General features: G+C 42.6%; 1 protein-coding gene across 4 annotated transcripts in view; it reads right to left on the bottom strand.

The window, feature by feature from the left end:
• LARP4B (La ribonucleoprotein 4B) overlaps positions 1-19,961 on the bottom strand; it is a 94,190-nt gene that overhangs the window by 27,208 nt on the left and 47,021 nt on the right. For all 4 annotated transcript variants that reach the window (XM_038530230.1, XM_038530229.1, XM_038530231.1 and 1 more), the window contains 3 exons: positions 8,522-8,600; positions 6,619-6,755; positions 1,410-1,513 (listed from right to left, as the gene is read on the bottom strand). In XM_038530230.1, the coding sequence (XP_038386158.1) occupies positions 1,410-1,513; positions 6,619-6,755; positions 8,522-8,600 (320 nt within the window). The remainder of the gene's footprint in view (positions 1-1,409; positions 1,514-6,618; positions 6,756-8,521; positions 8,601-19,961) is intronic.

Raw genomic sequence — 19,961 nt, 5'->3', positions numbered from 1 at the left:
ACCCTTCATTTGTCAGAGCTTTTCCTCTGAGCTGTCTCTCTTAAAACTTCTATGGTTCAAGTTTTACAACAGACACAGGGCGTGTGTTTGGCATAATAGAAATATACCAACATCCATGTCTGCAGCCAAAAGTAGAAAATCCTTTTCGGTTATAGTCTTTACAAATATCTCTCAGGACCTGTGTTTTAAATATTATTGTGCGTTTATAAACACATCCAGCTCGGCAGAAAGAAAGAGGATGATCCTTCATATTTAAAACTTTAATAAAAAAAAAAAAAACAGGACAAAAAATTCAATCCTAATTACTTTTCTTCACATATAAAACTAGGAAAAACAGCCTGAGCTGAACAGAAAGTAAAATTTGTTAGAACAATGCCAGTCAAGAAGAGTATAACTTCTTACCCTAGGTTTGTCACAATCTTCACTTGCACGCACACTCATCCATTTCCCCTACGGAGACGGTTCTGAGTATGTACGCAGCTTGAGTAACTCGGGCCTAACAAAGACCTGTGACTGACAAACCAAACTTCCTGGGGTCTCGAAGAGTCCTGGCGGCAGAGAGCCCCAACGCTCTACACAGATCAGGAGCTGACTCCATTGGAACCCTGCAGGAAGGCTCATTGTAGTCTCAGGCCACAACGGCCAGGTTTTTACTACGGTCCACCTCAATTTAAGTATCTGGACAAGCAAGAGATTTTACAGCCAAGCAGTAATGGCAGACGACTTCTCATGACTGTCTGCCACTATCAAATACTGTCATTTCCTAAGTTTATTGCCCAAGTTGGTACTTTTCAAATTAAACGATCTGCAGATCCATTTACATGAAAAAGATGTCCCAGCCTTTCACTGTGCCAACTTCTGCATTGGTCCTGGTAGGTCAGCCTGATTCAGGAACAGGCCACATTCCCTGCGCTCTTCAGAGAATCCCCCTCTTGTCATGGAGAGATTTGTTCTGAAACGTTATTTAACACACAGGCGCCTGGGTGGCTCAAACAGTTGAGTGTCCCACTCTTGTTTCAGATCGGGTCATGATCTCAGGGTCGTGGGACGGACCCCCACGTTGCGCTCTGCACTCAGCGTGGAGTCTGCTGCTCCCTCTTTCTCTGCCCCTCCCTCCATTTGCACGTACTTTCTCTCAAATAAATAAAATCCTTTTAAAAATATTTACCTAACATAAAAATATCTTATCTTAACCTGTGGGTTATTTTGTTATTTTTAAATGAATATTTAAAAGTTTGAGTACCACTCTAATAAACAAATCACACTGTAACTTACAGTGTGTAAGTCCTGGAAAGAAAGTGTTGCTGTGCATATACTTTAAAATATACCCTCCAAGAAACACAGAAGTAAACAGAAATAAAACAAAAACACACACAAAAAAATCTGAGCACCCTTCCAAGGAGACTTACTTCTACAGGAGTGGACTCGGGTATTTCACGCAGGATCACGATGCAACGACTCTGATTTGGCCTTACTTTTTCTCCCTTCTCATCCACTTGGACTAATGGTAAAGCTACAAAGAGAAGAAAAATGAAAGGTAAAATACAAATATTGAAACAAATCATTTGCATTCTAGTTACGACATAATAGGGACACTACAGTGTGATGTGCTACGTTGTATTTAACTAAACACCCTGAAGACACATATATACAGTGGGTTACCTCAACACAAACCATCAGGTTTTATGCCCAACCTGCATGTTACATTTTTCAAAACAAAGGAACACAAGAATTAAAAAAAAAAAAAAAATCCTTTAGGAGCTAGAATAAATTTAACAGCATGAAACAAGGATTTTCAAACAACTACATGTAGATCACAACTCAGTTATTAGCTTCTTTTCTTCTACAAGCCCCTAATGTAAAAATCATTTTCTGTCTTACTCTTACTTCTTATTTAGAACTCAGAAGGTACCATGTGTGCCCCAACAGCTTTTCCCAGTGATGACATCCTCCAGACCACAGGCCACGGTCAGCACAAGGAGGCTGGTGCTGGGGCAAGTGCTAACACAGAGAGGCTGGATTCCGACCTCACAGTTTCTATACACCTTCCTTTGTGTGCTGTTTTGTTTTGCTGTCACATCTGTGAAACCACATCATGCGTGGATTCCAGTCACAACACAGCATGATCACAATTGGGCGCAGAGCTGACCACCCCCACACAGGGTTACCAACAGCAGGAATGGAAGACTGAAAAAATTTCTCAAAAAACTAGAATTGAGGTTAACAAAGTTTCAGTATCCAGGACCAATACATGAAAATGAATTGTTTTTCTACATACTAACACCTATGCAAAACTGTAATAAACACATTATTTAAAACTGTGTCAAAGACAGGAAATCATCATATATCATGTCAGATATGGACAACTTGTGCATTGAAAAGTGCAGAACATTACCAAGACAAAATTTTAAAAGATATAAGTAAATGCATGCAGATACTGTGTTCAGTGAATGGAAAACTCACTATCGTTACGATGTCAATTCTCCCCACACTGATTTATAGATTCAATGCAATCCCAATAAAAATATTTCTGAAAAACTGAAACACTGATTTTAGAATTCATATGGAAATGCAAAGTTGGAGACTTCGCACCTAAGCCAGAGTGACCAAGACACTGCAGTGTAGGTGTCAAAAGAGAACACAGCCCCAGAGATAAACCCATGGTGCTGGACAGATGATGCTGACAACAGCACCAAGTACAACTTAGTGGAGAAGGGAGAGCCCTTTCAGCTAGTGGTGCTAGAACACCTGCAGACCCACATGTGAGGGGGCTGAGAACTGAGATCCATACCACAAGCCACATACAAAGAGTAGCTTCAAATGGACCAAGGACCTAAAGACATAAACCCTCAAACTATAAACTTCTGGGAGGAAACTTCCATGACTTTGGATTAAGCACAGTTTTTTTTAGATACAACACCAAAAGCCAAGATACATAAAAGAAAAAAAAATCAATAAATTGGACTATACAAAAAGTCCAAAACTATGTTGTTCAAAAGATACTATTATTAGAATAAAAAAGAGAAGCTAGAGACCAGGAAAATGTATTTGCAAATCACATACCTGGATAACAGCATATATCCAGGAAACAGATAATGCAGATCTCAAATTTCACACACACCCGTCAAACCTCAATTATAAGAAAACTAATAAAATGGTGGTAGGTAGAGGGGGGCACGTGAATAGACCCTTCAGCAAAAATAAAAGGATTGCATAAACAAGCACATGAAAAGATTGTTCGATGTCACCAGGCATGAGGGAAATAAATTAAAACTACAATGAGATAAAATTAGGAAATCTGCAAGTAAAATGCCCATGTGCACCAAGTGCTGGCACCGCAGGTGACACTCACTCTGTACACAGGTAGGCAGTTTCACAAGTTAAAACCCCCCTACCATACCATCCCGGCTACTCACCGAGGCTACTGACCTAGAGAAACGGAAGCCTCTGTCACACTGACTTTTACATCTTAACGTAGTAGTCAAAACCCAGCAGTAACCAAAGTCTTATCAACTGGGTGAATACACCAAATGTGGTCTGCCTACGAGATGGAGTATGACTCAGCAATAAAAGGCTATAAAAGCTACTGATAATACTCAACAATTATGCCGAGTGTAAGAAACCAGACCCCCTCCCAAAAAAGGACTATTGCATGACTGATTTCATTTACACACAGTTTTTAGAAAATGAAAACTATAGTGACAAAAAGCAGATGAGTGGTTGCCTGAAGCAGGAGGAAATTCTGGGGGGTGGGGGTGGGGGTGTGACGGTATGTTCATTGTCTTGATTATGGGAGTTCTGTGCGCATGTATAAGATGTCAAAACTTGACAAACGTACACTTAAACCATGTGCAATTTAAGGTGTGTAAATTCTACCTCAAGAAAACTATAAAAACAAAACAAACAGGGTTGGCGAAACTGTGCCTCTCACCCCAGGGTCTGGAACCCAGTTCAGGTGCCGCCCCCCCTACCCTATCCCGCCCACTCCCCGGACATAAACATTCATCTTTAAGCAGGAGGGTCGGTCCTGCTCAGATCTTTATACTCTTTTACCTCTGAACCCACGAAAAGCAGAGTTCTATTTTACTCCTATCTAAACTCTATACAGAGGTTACCATCCTATACATATCTGAAATAGGCTTTGGTATTCAGAATTATGATTTTTTTAAATGGAGTCTTGTTGAAAATATAGGCCGAGTTCATTTTAGTTTTTCTGGTATTCACTGTGTGACTATCGTAATGTATTTATTCATACTCTGGTGACAAATATCTGAGTCTATTTTTAAATTAGGAATTTCAACTACATTAAGTGTAAAAGCATCTGAATCAGACATTCTGTACCCTGCAGCACTATGTACCATGCATATTAAGATATAAAGACATAATTTATGCAATTCAATCAACACTAGAATTTTGGTGTTGAACGAGCAAATATTCAAATTAAAACAAAATGTTATCAAATATCTACTGTGAAAAAAAATATCTACTGTGTATCTAATTTTATGTTGGGCATTTTGCAGATGGGGTTAAGATGCAAACAGGAGATCTCTGCTCACAGAGGCTTATGTATGTCACCCTCTCCAGAAGTACAACTAATATGCTAACTACACTCTATTCATTAGGTTATTACATGTGCACATATATTTCTATCTAAAAATGGGAGTGAAAAGAAGCAATTAGACATTAAAGAGCTGAACGAAGATGGATAGGAGGTACCACTACAACTCAAGACCCTCCCTACCAGCACAGGAAGGAAAGGTGGAGGAGGGGTGGAGAGGTTAGACAGCAGAGGGCTGTCTGTCCATGGAGACAAACGGCTCCCTGAAGCAAACACACAGGGCAACTGAACATCCTCGTGGTCTGCATGAATGACTCCTAGCCAACAAGCATCAACCGGGAGACTGGCCACGGGGCAGCCAATTCCAAGGAATGCCTACACAAAATATCGACATCTGGGATTTCTAATAATAAACAAAGAACGTTAACCAAGTAAAGTGTTTTTAGGTTAGGAAAGCCACTCGCCTTTCTAAGTGGGTCAGACAGAACCAAACTCAACTGATCCATCAAACAGATTTCTGTTCTGAACAGAATGTGAAAAACAAAGCAACACTGGAACACATAAAGCTATCTTGGGCAACAGTGGTTATAATTTGGGCAACAGTGGTTTATAACAGTGGTTATAGTTTGCTCAGTTATGAGCAAACTGTATAGACGGTGTTTGCTCATGTCTTCACTATGTGCTTACAAAGTTTGCCTAGGAACACAAAGTAGTGAACTGCGATCTGTGAATAGAAGTCCAGCTAAGTTTTAAGATAAGATGTTCACCTATTCTTCTGTTAAGTCAGATGCACACAAGAAAACATCATCACTGCCTGTCAGCCAAGCCAGAGACGGTACGTAAACACTACGGCCTACGTATCAGTGATGGAAAGTCATAGTGGTGACACAGGGAAGTGGGGCTTTGAGGCATGATGGGTGTGTCCTCACTGAAAATATTTGGGGTAGGGGGACACAGCATATACCGTGTTGTTTGGAAGGACTCAGAACAGCCCTGAGAGGGGAAGGTACAGAAATAATTCATCTGGTACTTGCAGTCCTGTTACAGAAAGTGACTTTTTATAATTAAAACAATCCCTAAAATTAAAAAGATACCCGATATTTATATTTAATATAAAATATTATATGAATTTATATAATAATATATTTATAAATATAATTTATAAGTTTATATACTGTTTTTTATTTTTTATATTTCTATACTTATAAATAAGTACATATTCATATACACTTATAACATATATTATATATAATATATATTTATATTATAAATATTTATCTTTATAATATAAATTATATTATATATAATATTTGTATATTATATAAATAATCATGTATATTTAATTTAAAACTCATTCCCCAGTGATGCCATGCTTGGTGGTGGCAGGTAGGGGTGGAAGCATTATAAAGGCGCTAAGAAAACCCCGGGCAGTGATGGTTTCACTCACGTACACTGGAGTCCACCCGGACCCAGCTGTGCACTTCACGTACACGCAGTGGAGTTCATAGCATATCAGTTACAACCTCTGTCCAATGGTGACTTTCACAACATACATAAAATGGTTAGGTTGTAGACACCTCAACACAGCTTACAAGCCCATACTCCCTGAACCTCTGTGGGTCTCTGACAGGATGTTTAAACCTCCCTCTGATGTTGCCAAATGTCCCAGAAATAACTTCATTCACAACACCCTTTTAAAGTAAAACAGTAATATTTCACCAAAACTTTAGCAGGAAGTTGAAATTTAAAGAAGGCCTTTTTGGTGTTAGAATGCTAATGAGAACGTGTTGTACTTTACGTTAAACACCAGCATTTACTGTACTTTTCAGCAACATCCCAGCCGTCATCGTCTCTGCAGAAGCCTGTCTTCACCCCAGCCCTGTGATCTGCGACATCCTGGGTCTGAGGTATGTAGCCCTTCGATGCACCTCCCCAGCCACAGGGACCAGAAAAACCAGGAAGGTGTGGGACGACCCTGCCTGTCGTCAAGTACCTCAGCACTAAACGACTATGGGACCTGAAGGCCAGGTCCGAGTCAGCCCACACTGCCGTATACTTACACCGCAGCACTTCCACAATCAAGTTCATGTCCGTACTGAGCTTCTTGACGTGGTCCAGGTTAGCTACCGTGGTGATTGGCACATACTGATCGCTGTCCATCTGCGATATGAGGTACATGTCACTAGCAAGGTTCTCCCTGCACAGAGAAGACAACAGCTTTTAATTAATCCTTCTTTAAAAGGAAGCTTCCAAACTAGCATGGCACATTAGTGCTTCAGAGCTAGATCAGAGTTCGAACCTCAACTGTTTCTTGTCATCTCTCTGACCTTAGGTAAAAATTTTTAAAGACATTTAGGGAGGGCAGGGAAGCCAAAAGTACAGTGCACTTTTTATAATCACAACTAATGAGTGGGGAAACCCTTAAAACATGTATTTATAGTTCTACATGTTTGTTCTACACGGTGTTTGCCTCACTTATTAAAAATACAGTTTTGGGCAGCCCCAGTGGCGCAGCAGCGGTTTGGCGCCGCCTGCAGCCCAGGGCGTGATCCTGGAGACCCTGGATTGAGTCCCACATCAGGCTCTCTGTGTGATGCCTGCTTCTCCCTCTGCCTGTGTCTCTGCCTCTCTATCTCTGTGTCTCTCATGAATGAATAAATAAAATCTTTAAAAAAAAAAAAAAGATTTTATTAAAAAAAAAAACACAGTTTTTTTAGATAAGAAAATTCAGCTGAAAGAACACAAAGCTAAGGAAACTATGGAAAGGCTGGTGCCCAGGTGGCTGCTGTGCCACCTGGAACACATGCCAGGAGAGCTGCAGCTCCAGCCAGGGGCAGCCAGAATTACAGAGGAGGAAACGGGACCAAGAACACAGGCCCTGGCATCATGACAGGTAAGCTGCAGGCACCAGCAGCTCAGGGGAAGGTGAAACACTTGCTGGTGTTTGGGCCTGTGGTGCATGCTTCTCGGAAGTCTCCATAAACAGGACAATGTGCTCAAAACATCCCAACACTGACACAGGTCCCAGTAAAGGTCGAGGACAGTCTCGAAGATCCATGAAGACGCAGATCCACAGCGGGCCATGCTGCTAAGTCCCCACCCTCCGGGAGTGCAGGAGAGGCAGGACAGGGCTGTGTGAGGTGCCAACCCCACCGCCACCTCACAGCCTCACAGCAGCAGCTGTCCTTTCAGAGCATGCCCTGAGGCAGTGAGCAGGGGTCCTAACTGTGGAGCTGTGGGCCAGAAAGGAAAGCTGGGGCGCCCCCCACCCCGCCTGTCCCATCCACACGGCCCCATGGTCTCTACAGCAGCCATCCTCAGATGCTCTGTGCATGTCTCGAGGCCGACCCGGAGAAACACTTGAAAAATTGCCATCCCTGAGCAAAAACCTTACACGTGGCCTATCAGTTACCTTCACACTCAAAGAAAATGACCCACCACCCAATCCCATCTTCCTGTATGTGTGGTCCTGCCACTTTGAACTTTAAAGGTTCTCTTCCATTTGTCAGCAAAAAGGCACTACTCAGGACAAAGAATAACTGAAAATAACAGAGCGATCAGCTGGTGCAGGGTTGCCGTACCGGGAGAACTAGCATAGGAAACGAGTCCTCAGACGTCACTGTGCTCAACAGTGTCTCTGAGACGGATGAACTGAGGCCCCGCCCCCAGAGTCTGATTCCCTGGGACTGGGGGACATTGGGTGGCCAGGACTCGAATTTCAAAAAGCAACCCCCAGGTACGGACCCATCACGATGGACCTGTGGAGACCCGAGGGAACCAGGCCCAGTTCTCCACCATGTCAGAGCTATGACTACTGCACATTCTCCATTTCCTATGAAGAGCTACACACAGACCGAGGTATCAGCTGATCTATACCCTTCCCAACAGTTTCCCATCTGTATATCATAACCAGTGCACAACACCTGAGACAGTGGCTTCTAGAAAAACCACTAGGATCCTTACCTAGATAAGCAGAATTCCAATGTCTTTTTAAGTACTTCTCGGGGGTCCTCCTGGCTTTCTGGTTGAGATTCATTTCCTCCTACATAAAACAAATGATCACCTCAGGAAAAATGGCTTAAAATTTACCAAGCAGATGATTCAACACAGATTCTCATGTTTTCAATATACACATTAATTCATCTACACTGTGCAGATAGTAATAAAATCACTATTTTACCTACTAAAACAAAAGAAATCAGATTCAAAAAAAGCTTAAAATCCTATTTCTCCTAAACAAAAACAATAGTTTCAAAAATAATCTGTAGAGTAAGATTTATTAGCATGGTTTACAGGTACTTCTTTCCCCTCCAGAAAAAAAAGTGTAAGTTTAATACCCTGTCATAATTGAAAAAGGACTTTCAGGTAGTCTACAAGAACACAGACACTAAAACAATACAATAAAAAGGAAAGAATAAAAACAAGGAAATAGACAAATTCAGGCCAAAAACATAAAGGCTGGGGATTGTAAGCACACAGGCTGTTAAGGACCATGCAGTCCCTCTACTGGAGCCTTATGAACTTGCTTTTTAAACATCCAGCCACTCAGAGCTACAGATAAGTGCTGTGCTTCAGAAACCCCACGAGAGAATACCACATAAGCAGACCCTCAACAGGACACAGAGGCTGGCACCAGCTTCTAGCAGACACTTGTCCTAAGATGCCAGATGACACAGTGGACAACGTCTGAGCATGTGTCCCGTGAGGCACCAGTCACAGACTAGAGAGGGCTGGAGGTCAGGGCAAGGCCCCGGCACCGGCTGGTACCCACACACCATGAAAGCAGGATTTTCATACTGAAGTTTACTGAGGCCCCCACCTTCCCCAGCACTCTGCACGAGGCGAGGGCCCCACTTTTAGGATGGCCAGAATTATCAAAGGCACCAAAACACTAAGAACTAACAGTTTTTCATTCACTTCTACATAGATCTGAATAATACTATATGTGCAATTTTCTGACAACAAACGCTTAAATTTTAAAAGTCAAAGACCATCAAAAAATAAGGTCAAAGTAGGGTATTTATTAACAAATAAAGACAGAGCTTGTGCCTGTTTCATACAGAGCTTTAACAAAATCCAACCCCAACTAGCAAAAGCAAACAAACAAAAAAACCCCAACCAACTCAAAACAAGAAAATAAAATTAATGGACTTGATGAAACTAGAGCTTACAAATGGCCCTTGAAACCACAATCTAATGTCATTCCTCTGTCCAGAAAGGCCTCTCCTGAGCACTCATTTAAATGCACTTTCCGCCACAGATTTCAGACATGTACGGTCTCCTGCATGCCAGTCACTACTGCAACACTGTTTATTCAGCCTCAAGAAGGCAACCTCTCAGCTCTTGGTGGGACAGGCAACCTACAGTTGAATAAACAAACATTACACATCAAGTCAGACAGACTCAGACACAAGGGACGCTACCCCATGGCACGGGGAGAGCACGCCGGGGCTGCTGTAGGCCAGCCTCACGGTGCTCCAGATGTGGCACGGAGCAGCACCGGTGGGGAGACGGCAGGCCAGCCGGGGATGTGGGGAGCGCGCTGTCTAGCAGGGGGTGCAGGAGGGCATGGCACTGGGCTGGGGGCCCTCAACACCCGGGAGGCCAGCATGTCCGGGAGGGAAAACAGGGGCCACACTAAGAATGAGGCCACAGAGTCAGGGAGGCTGGCTGTCACACCCAGCAGGCCTTGCAAGCCACAGTGAGGAGAAATCTAACCTAAATGTGACAGGAAACCAATTTACATCTTGGAGAGATGGCTCTGCTCTGCGCTGAAGATGGACAGTGACGGCACAAGAGGGAAGCCAAGAGCCTGTGTGGATGCCAATGTAACAATCAAGGATAAACTATGTTTGAGACTATTCCAGGTAAGGGTAGGACTTCAGCCAAGAACACAGGAAGAGCCGAGTTCTAGGACTGACCCCTAGGCATGCCGATCATGGCATGGTCAGGTGATAGAAGCCCCAGATTCCACACTCGGTCTGGCAGCACCACGTCACTGGAGCCCCGGAGGATGGTGGTGCTGGGGATGAGGCTATGGCCACAGTCTATCTGGACAGTGCATGAGAGGACCCGGGAGGCGAACAGCTGGTCCAGACGATGCTTCTGCTGAGTTCTGCTCAGGAAAGACAGGGTGTGCGGGCGGTCTCATTTAACGTAAGAGGACAGAGCTACGTGGAAGACTCCTCACACAGCCGAGGGAGTAGGGGGTCACAGACAGAGGCTGTGAGACATATAGGTGACCAGGGAGTAAAGTTCTCTTCACAATTAAGACTGACACGAGGTCATTAGCTTCTAGGCAAGAGAGAACAACCAGCGAAATAGCTGAGGATGGAGGGGGAGTGCCAGCAACGAGATGGCAAAATAGGAAGATTCCCACTCATGTTCCCCTTAGCAACAACCCGGCATCCAATCTCGGAACAAAGCACCCTATGGGAGCTCTGGCATCAGGGAGGACATTGAAACCCAGGTGCAGTCCAAGGCTAAGCAGGGCTGTTTGAAAAGGCAGACCTGCATCTAGGCAGCTGACTTGCCAACAGGCCCAGCCACAAATCCAGAAACCCTCTGCCGCCTCGGGACTTGGCCATGACCCTGTTTGGCTTCATCCGGTCCCCAGCATCATCTGGCAAGGAGGAGCCTTGCCCACCTGAGCCCGGGATCATAGGCACACAAGACCTCATGCCTGGCTGGGGAGCCCACAGGGGCCCATGACCCAGCTCCAGTCCCAATGGGCTGCAGTTCAGTTGACATACTCAGGCAGACTGCAAGTCCTACAAGGGCCCTGGAACTAGGCTCCAGCCATCTCCAGCCATCCTGAGCAGGCCTGCTGGCCAACAGTTCCCATGGAAAATGCCTGTAGTTGGTACCTCTGGACACAGGCCAGCCAACCTGAGGCTGACAATAGGTCCTCAAGTGAACCTATGACTTGGCTTCAACCTCTCCCAGCTGCACCACCCAGAGATATACCCATCATCCCTGCCCCCACAGCCCCCGGGGACCAGCCAAGATCCACAGCCAGCTAACAAGCTCACCAAACGTTGACTCCAGTTCAGACCCAGCTCCAACCCATCATAACTGCAAATGCAGAGGGAATGCCATCAGCCCGAATCCACAGGAGAACGTCCCTACCTGACAAAAACCAGTCTGTAAAGACAGGAAGAGGTGTTTGCTCCACAACTACACAGCATTAAAATGTGGCTACAAGACTCAGGTACATAAAACACCACCCAAAGAAACTAACTGGGCTCTAAACAGATGGACAATTGGCCTAACAAAGGATTCAAAATAATCACCTTAAAGAAAGTCCATGAAAATCTAAGAGAACACACACAGAAACAACTAAATAACATCAGGAAAATGATGCAGAAACAAATAAGAAGTTTAGTAACGAAAGAGAAACCACGGAGAAGAATCAAACAGAAACCCTGGAGCTGAAGAGCACAAGACCTGAGAACTCAAGAGAGCGCTTCCACAGCAGGGTCAAACGTGCACAGGGAAGACTCAGCAAACGCAGACAGGTCATGTGACATAACCCAGTCTGAGGGATGAAAAGAAAAAACAATGAAGACCCCTGGGGAAGTGTGAGTAACGTGGCACCATGTGCTGCAATTCTGCACATGAACGCCAACTACCTGAAAAAGAGATTGAGAAAAACAAAACCATTTACAACTGCATCAAAGAGAACAAAATACTGAGGAACAAATCCAACCAAAGAAGTAAAAGACCCGTACCCTGAAAACCATAGACACTGATGACAGAGTAAGACACAAATAAGTGTTGGGAAAACCGGACAGCAACACGCAAAAGAATGAAACAGAACCTTTATTTTGCATCACATACAAAAATCAACTCAAATGGATTAAAGATGAACATAAGACCTAAAACTGTGGAACTCCTAGAGGAAAACATGGGGAAAAAGCTCCTCGACACTGATCTTGGCAACAACTTTTTGGATGTGACACCAAAAGCACAGACAACAGAAGCAAAAACAAACAAGTGGGACGACATCAAAATAAAAGCTTCTGCCCAGCAAAAGAAACTATCAACAAAATGAAAAGGCAGTCTACGGAATGGGAGAAAATATTTGCAATAGCTCTATCTATAATGGGTTATATCCAAAATATAGAAGCAACTCATTCACACTTAATAGTAAAACAAAACAAAATCCTGATTTAGAAATGGGCAAAGGCGGGGCGCCTGGGTGGCTCAGTCAGTTGAGCGTCTGCCTTCAGCTCACTCAGGTCATGATCCTGGCATCCTGGGATTGAGCCCCACGTCAGGCTCCCTGCTCAGTGGGGAGTCTGCCTCTCCCTCTGCCCCTCAACCTGCCCCTGCTCATACTCTCTCTCCATAAAATCTTTAAAAGAAAAAAAAAAATGGGAAAAAGACCTAAATAGACATTTTCCCAAAGATTTACAAATGGCCAGCAGGTACATGAAGAGGTGCTCAACATCACTAACCATTAGGGAAATGCAAATTAAACTACAATGAGCTATCACTTCCCACCTGTTAGGATGGCTATCATCAAGAAACCAAGATAACAAGTGTTGGTGAGGACTGGAGAAAGGGGAGCCCTCATCCACTGCTGGTGGGAATGCAAGCTGCTGCAGCCACTCTAGAAAACAGTAAGGAGGATCCTCAAGAAGGTAAAAATAGAGCTGCCCTATGACCCAGCAACCCTACTTCTGGGCATATATCCCAAGGAAATGAAACAGCTCCCTGCGCTGAAGAGCTCCTGAAGAGCTCCCTGCGCTCCCATGTTCACTGCAGCACTATTCACAGTAGCCGAGACCCAGGCCCCACGAGAGCGGCCGTCCGCAGATGCACGGGGAAGGAAGATGTGATATCCACACACAATGGGGTATCAGCCATAAAATAGGAGGAATCCTCCCATGTGAGACATGAGCCTTGAGGCCCGGAGCTAGGTGATATAGGTCAGAGCAAGGGAAAAACCTCATGATCTCACCTGTATGTGCAATCATAAAAGTTAAGATCCTACAACCAGAGAGTGGATCCATGGTTATCATGGGCTGGAGAGTGGGATCAATGGGGAGAGGTTTGTCACAGGATACACACTTGCAGTTATCAGACGAATGAAGATGTTCTGGGGATCTCAGGTACAGCATGGTGACTATAATTAACCATACTGTACTATATACTTGAAACTTGCTGAGAGAGTAGATATGTGTTCTCAGTATACCAAACACAACACTCTGTGAGGTAATGATGTGTTACGGTAATCATTTCACAGTGAATATATAATACCAAATGATCGGCACTGGGTACCTTAAATATATTCAACTTTCACTTGTCAATTACACCTCAATAAAGCTTACACTGTATCCTTACGCTTTTGTCTTTTCTACTGCAGTGACCATCCTCTTACATGATCTATCACAAACTTACTATGTGTATTGTCAGTCTCTACCAAACAAATAAAAGCTCAAGTAAAGCAGGGGCTCTCATCAGTTATATTGACAGACATATCCCAAGTAAATGTGGCACACGGTAAGTTTTGAATAAATACTTTCTGGGACAGCCCAGGTGGCTCAGCAGTTTAGCGCCGCCTTCAGCCCAGGGCGTGATCCTGGAGACCCGGGATCGAGTCCCACGTCGGGCTCCCTGCATGGAGCCTGCTTCTCCCTCTGCCTGTGTCTCTGCCTCTCTCCGTGTGTCTCTCATGAATAAATAAATAAAATATTTAAAAAAATTATTTTTGAATGGAAAAAGAAAACAGAGTAAATAAAACAAGTTTTCCAGGTGTAGGAACATCAGTCCCTAAAAGATATGACATACAACTTTCCCAGGCCCGGGCTCAGCAGGGGGGCATGCTGAATGAAGAGACAGAGCAGGTGCCGGGACAGGGTGCAAAGGACACAGGGCCTCTCAAGTAGGCGGCCCACTCACTGCAATGGTGTGAGGCAATCGCTGGCATGGTGGAAGAACCACCCCAAAGGATGAGAAGTAGCATGCATCTCTCCCTCACACAGGGCTAGAAGTAGTGTCTGTTCCCGCCAAGTGGACCAGAATGCGGCAGGTGCACAGAGTATGGTGTCCCTAGGGGTGGGAAGTACTGGCCCCAGACTAAGCACCATTCCACTCCTACCTGACAAAATTTTTTCTCCCAAATTTATTTATTTATTCCTGAGAGACACACAGAGAGAGGCAGAGACACAGGCAGAAGGAGAAGCAGGCTCCATGCAGGGAGCCCAATGCGGGACTCAATCCTGAAATCCTGGGATCACGTCCTGAGCCAAAGGCAGACACTCAACCACTAAGCAACCCAGGCATCCCCTGCCTAACAAATCTTAAAGCAAGATTTAAAAGGATCAAACTGTTTCCAAGTCAGTTAGAGGCATCCTGGAACAATAATCAAACTATTTAAAGAAACACAAAAACATTAAACACCTAACCAAAAATTACTATGAAGGTCAAGCAGAGAACTGTGACCCATTAACTCACAGTGTCCTCTCCAGGTGTAAACACTGAACCTGTGCAAATGCTTCAGAAGTCAGGTAGAAACCTGAAAAATAGTCTAAAAGACCCTAATAATAGGACTTCTACAGGTGAAAACTACAACATCTGATATTAAAAATATACTCGAATAAATAAATAGAAATAAAAAATGTACTTAATGGAATTAACAACAGATTAGACATTGTAGAAGACTAATAAACTTGGAAGATATTCCAGAAACATTCCAGAATGAAACCAAGAAATAAGAATTTTCAAAAAAACAGTGGATGGGGCATCTAAGTGGCTCAGTGGGTAAAGCGCCTGGCTTCAGCTTAGGTCATGATCTCAGGGTCCTGGGATCGAGGCCTACTTCAAGCTCCCTCTCCCTCTGCTGCTCCTATGCTTGTGTACCTCTCTCTCTGTCAATCAAATAAAACTTTTAAATATGTATGTTAAAATAAAAAAAAGACAGAGGTTCAGTAAACTCTGGGACAACTTCAAAGGTCTTAATAGAGGAATAACCGGAGATCATGAAAGAAAAGAAGTGGCCAGGGGGGCACCGAGGGGGAGGATTGACATTTGAAGAAATTATGGCCAAAATCTTCCAAATTTGATGAAAACATTTATAAATCACAGATTCAAGAAGCTCAATGAACACTTGCCACAAGAAACAAAGAATGTTTTAAGTTACATCATGATGAAAATGCCCAAAACCACTGATAAAGACAAAGGGGTTGAAATAAATAAATAAATAAATAAATAAATAAATAAATAAATAAACAAACAAACAAACAAACAAACTGACAACACAGAATTCTACACCAAGTAAAAATGAATGTAAAATAAAGATGGTTTTGAAAACCAATCCATCACAACAGATGTGCACTACAAGAAACAACATTTAAGTCTTTTAGGTGGAAGCAAAAGTATACCAGAAGGAAGTCTGGATTTACACAAAGGAATGAAAACCACCAGAAGTGGTAACTACAGAGCACCCCCTAACAACAGCAAAATACACATTCTTCTCAAGGGCAAAAAGAACATGTACTAAGGTGGCCCAGATTCTGAGTCGCAGTACAAATCTTAATAAATTTAAAGGGATTCAAGTCAGATGAATTATGTCTCATGACTATAAGGAGATTAAATTAGAAACCAATAAAAAATTCCCCCGGAAATCCCCAAATATTTGGAAACTAAATACCAGATTTCTAAGTTACCCATGGACCAAAGAAAAAATAATAATAAAAAGAGAATCAGAGATAATTTTGAACTGAATTAAAAAAAAAAAAAAGAACACAGAAACACCACCACACCCACAATGTACCAGAATTTGTGAAACTGTGCTAAAAGAGTACTTTGAAGATTTATGGAAATAAATGGCTACTTCAGAAAAAGACTGCCTCTCATCAATGAGCTCAGTTTCCATTGTAAGACACTAGAAAGAAAAATTAAACCCCAAGTAATGAAGAGAAAGATTATAAAGATCAGAAGAAAACCAAGGAAACAGGAAGGAGGAAAAACAATGAAACCAATTACTGGTTCTGTCCGACAATCAACAAAATTGACAAACCTCTACACAGATTCAAGGGGGGCGGGGGAGAGGGTGGGAGATGAGATGAATTACCAGTAACAGTAATGAGTGATGTGACATAGCTACAGATCCCACAGAGGGTGAATACACAAAGCATTATGAGCAATTCTAAGCAATGGAGTTGACGCTTGAGATGAAGTGGGCTGAATCTTTGTAAGACCCAAGGAAACAAACTCTCTCAGAAAGAAATGGGACAACCTGAGTAGCCCGACTTGAAACAAACTGTAGGGGCACTGGGTGGCTCAGACAGTGGCGTCTGACTCATGGTTTCAGCTAAGGTCTTGGTCTCACAGTTGTGGTTTTGAGCCCCACGCTGGGCTCCACGCTAGGTGTGGAGCCTATTTCTTTTCTTTCTTTCTTTCTTTCTTTCTTTCTTTCTTTCTTTCTTTCTTCTTTCTTTCTTTCTTTCTTTCTTTTTTTAAAGATTCTATGTATTTATTTTTGAGAAACAGAGAGAGAGCACACAAGAGAAGGGAGAGGGGCAGAAGGAGAAATCAGACTCCCCGCTGAGCAAAGACACCCCCCCACATGGAACTCCATCCCAAGACCCTGAGATCAGACCTGAGTCGAAGGCAGACACTTCACCAACTGAGCCACCCAGGTGCCCAAGCATGGAGCCTATTTAAAAACAAACAAAAACTGTAGCTGAAAACTTTCCCTCACATAAAACCCTAGGCCCAGATGGCTCCTCTTCATTTAAAAAAGAAATGATAACTTCTTCCACAAAACTGCATAGAAGGGAATATACTGAACAGAAAACTGCAGACCAACAACATCCATCATGAACACAGCTATGAAAATTTTATGCAAAATTCTGGCCAATCTAATCCAACAACTAATCAAAAGCATGTTACATCATAACCCAGTGAAGCTTATCTCAGAATATAAGGTGGATTAAATACATGAGAAATCATCCTAACACACCAGAAGAAAAAAAAGTATGTTCATCGCCACAGACGGAGAAAAAAGCATGACAAATTCAAACAACCACTCCTCATAAAAACTCTTGGAAATCCTAACAGAAGGGTACTTCATGAACCTCACAAAGGTCATGTGCATAAAACCAAAACTGACTTTACACTTACTGGTAAAATGGAATGTTTCTCCCCCATCATCAGTCAGATGTTTCCACTCATGATCTGTCCACCTTTGTTTTAAAACTTTTTTTTCCAAGATTTTACTTATTGTGGGGCTCGAACTCACAACCCCAGTATCAAGAGTCACACACTCCACAGACTGAGCCAGCCAGGCACCCCTCTGTTCACCTTTGAAATGAAAGCTCAATCCAGGGCAATCAGGCAAGACAAAGAAATAAGAGGCAGAAGGAAGGGAGGAAGGGAGGGAGGGACACCAGAAGGGATAGGAAATAAAGCTGAATGTATTTACAAGTAACATGACACTATGTAGAAGACACGGTGATGGAATCCACAAAAAGTTCCTATAACTGAGACGCCTGGGTCATTCAGTGGTTGAGGGGCTGCCTTTGGCTCAGGTTGTGATCCTGGGGTCCTGGGACCGAGTCTCACATCAGTCTCCCTGCATGGAGCCTGCTTCTCCCTCTGCCTGTGTCTGCCTCTCTCTCTGTGTCTCTAATGAATCAATAATTTTTTTTTTTAAAAGTTCCTACAACTAGTAAGTGAGCTTAACATGTTTCCAAAGAATATTAATTTACCAAAATTAATTACATTTCTATATACTGTTATAATCCCAAATTAAATTTTTTAAAAATTGCTTTAACATAGCACCAAAAAAGAATATAAAATACTAACAGATAAATATTTAAGTACAAAAGATGCGGAAGACCAGTACGCTAAAAGCAAAAACTATAGCCACAAGGAATTAAAGAAGACCTAACCAAGTGGAAAAATTAAAGACCTAACCAAGTGGAGAAAAATGTCCATTTTCTCCAATGGATCTATAGATTCAATGCAATCCCAATAAAAATCTCAGCATTTTGGAGACAGTAACCAGCTCATTCTAACTTGTACGGAAATGAAAAGGAACTAGAATAGCCAAAATAATTCTGAAAAAGAACAGAATTGGAAAGCTAACACCACTTGTTTTTAAGAATTATGTACAGTAATCAAAACAGTGTGGCACTGTTGTGAAAACAGACTTAACAGATGGATGGAAAAGACAGTCCAGCGATAAACCGACATGTGTAGGGACAAACGATCCTGATGACAACACAAAGGCAGCTCAATGGAAAGGGGGAGTCTTTCCAGCGAATGGTGCTACACCGTTGCATACCTATACATGGGGGGAAAATATTGCTGTGTACCTCACACTATATACAACAATGAACTTAAAATGAGCCACAGACCTTAAAAATGTAAAATTTAAAATTACAGAACCCTTGGGAGAACATCTTTGTGACTGGATTAAGCACAGATTTCTTGGGTACAAAACCAAAAGCAGGATCCATAAAAGAAACAAAAAAACTGATAACCTAGACTACGTACAAAATTAAAAACTTTGACTTCTCAAAAGATACTGTTAGAAGAACAAAGGCCACAGACTGAGAGAGAATGTATTTGCAATTATAAATCTGATAAGGACATATATACAAAACGTATAAAGATCTCCCAACACTCAGTAATAAAACAACTCAATACGAAAATGGGCAGAAGACCGGAACAGACCCTTCACCAAAATAGTATATGCATATGATAAGATGTTTGACACCACTACTCATCAGGAAACACAAATTAAAACTATAGTAAGACTCAACTACCTACCTTTCCAATGGCTACAATTAACAAGTGCTGATGAGAATGTGCAGCAGCAGGGGCTCCTATCCACGGCAAATGAGCATACAGAGGGCACTGTGACAGAGGTTAAGCCTATCATATGATCCATCTCTTCCATTCTTATGCATTTACCCAAGAGAAATGAAAACATGCATCTATACAAAGTCTTGCTTTATAAATGTTCTTTTATTAGTGATAGCTCTAAACTGGAAACACCCAAATATTCATCACCAAGTGAATGGGAAAACAAACCATGCCATGTGATGGAATGGAATACTGCTCAGAAATAAGAAGACACAACCTATGTGAATGAATCTCAAAATTAGTAAACCAAGTAAAAGAAGCCTGACAAAAAGAGCACATGTCATAAAAATCTATTTATATCAAATTCTAGAAAATGCAAACTAACCCAGAGTGACAGAAAGCCTATCAGTGGTTGCCCAGGGCAGGGAGAGGGCACAGGAAGCCTTTAGTGGTGACAGATATGTTCATGATCTCGATGGTGTTACAGGTATATATACATCTTACCAAATTTGGTAGAGAAATCAGTGCAGGAGTGGCAAACCGGCAACTCTATAACGGACTCAACACTGTGCTTCAAACCAAG

This window comes from Canis lupus, chromosome 2 (genome assembly GCF_011100685.1).
Source record: "Canis lupus familiaris isolate Mischka breed German Shepherd chromosome 2, alternate assembly UU_Cfam_GSD_1.0, whole genome shotgun sequence".
Classification (NCBI taxonomy): domain Eukaryota; kingdom Metazoa; phylum Chordata; class Mammalia; order Carnivora; family Canidae; genus Canis; species Canis lupus.
The sequence above is the reverse complement of the archived record's forward strand: the minus strand, read 5'-3'. Positions and strand labels throughout refer to the sequence as shown.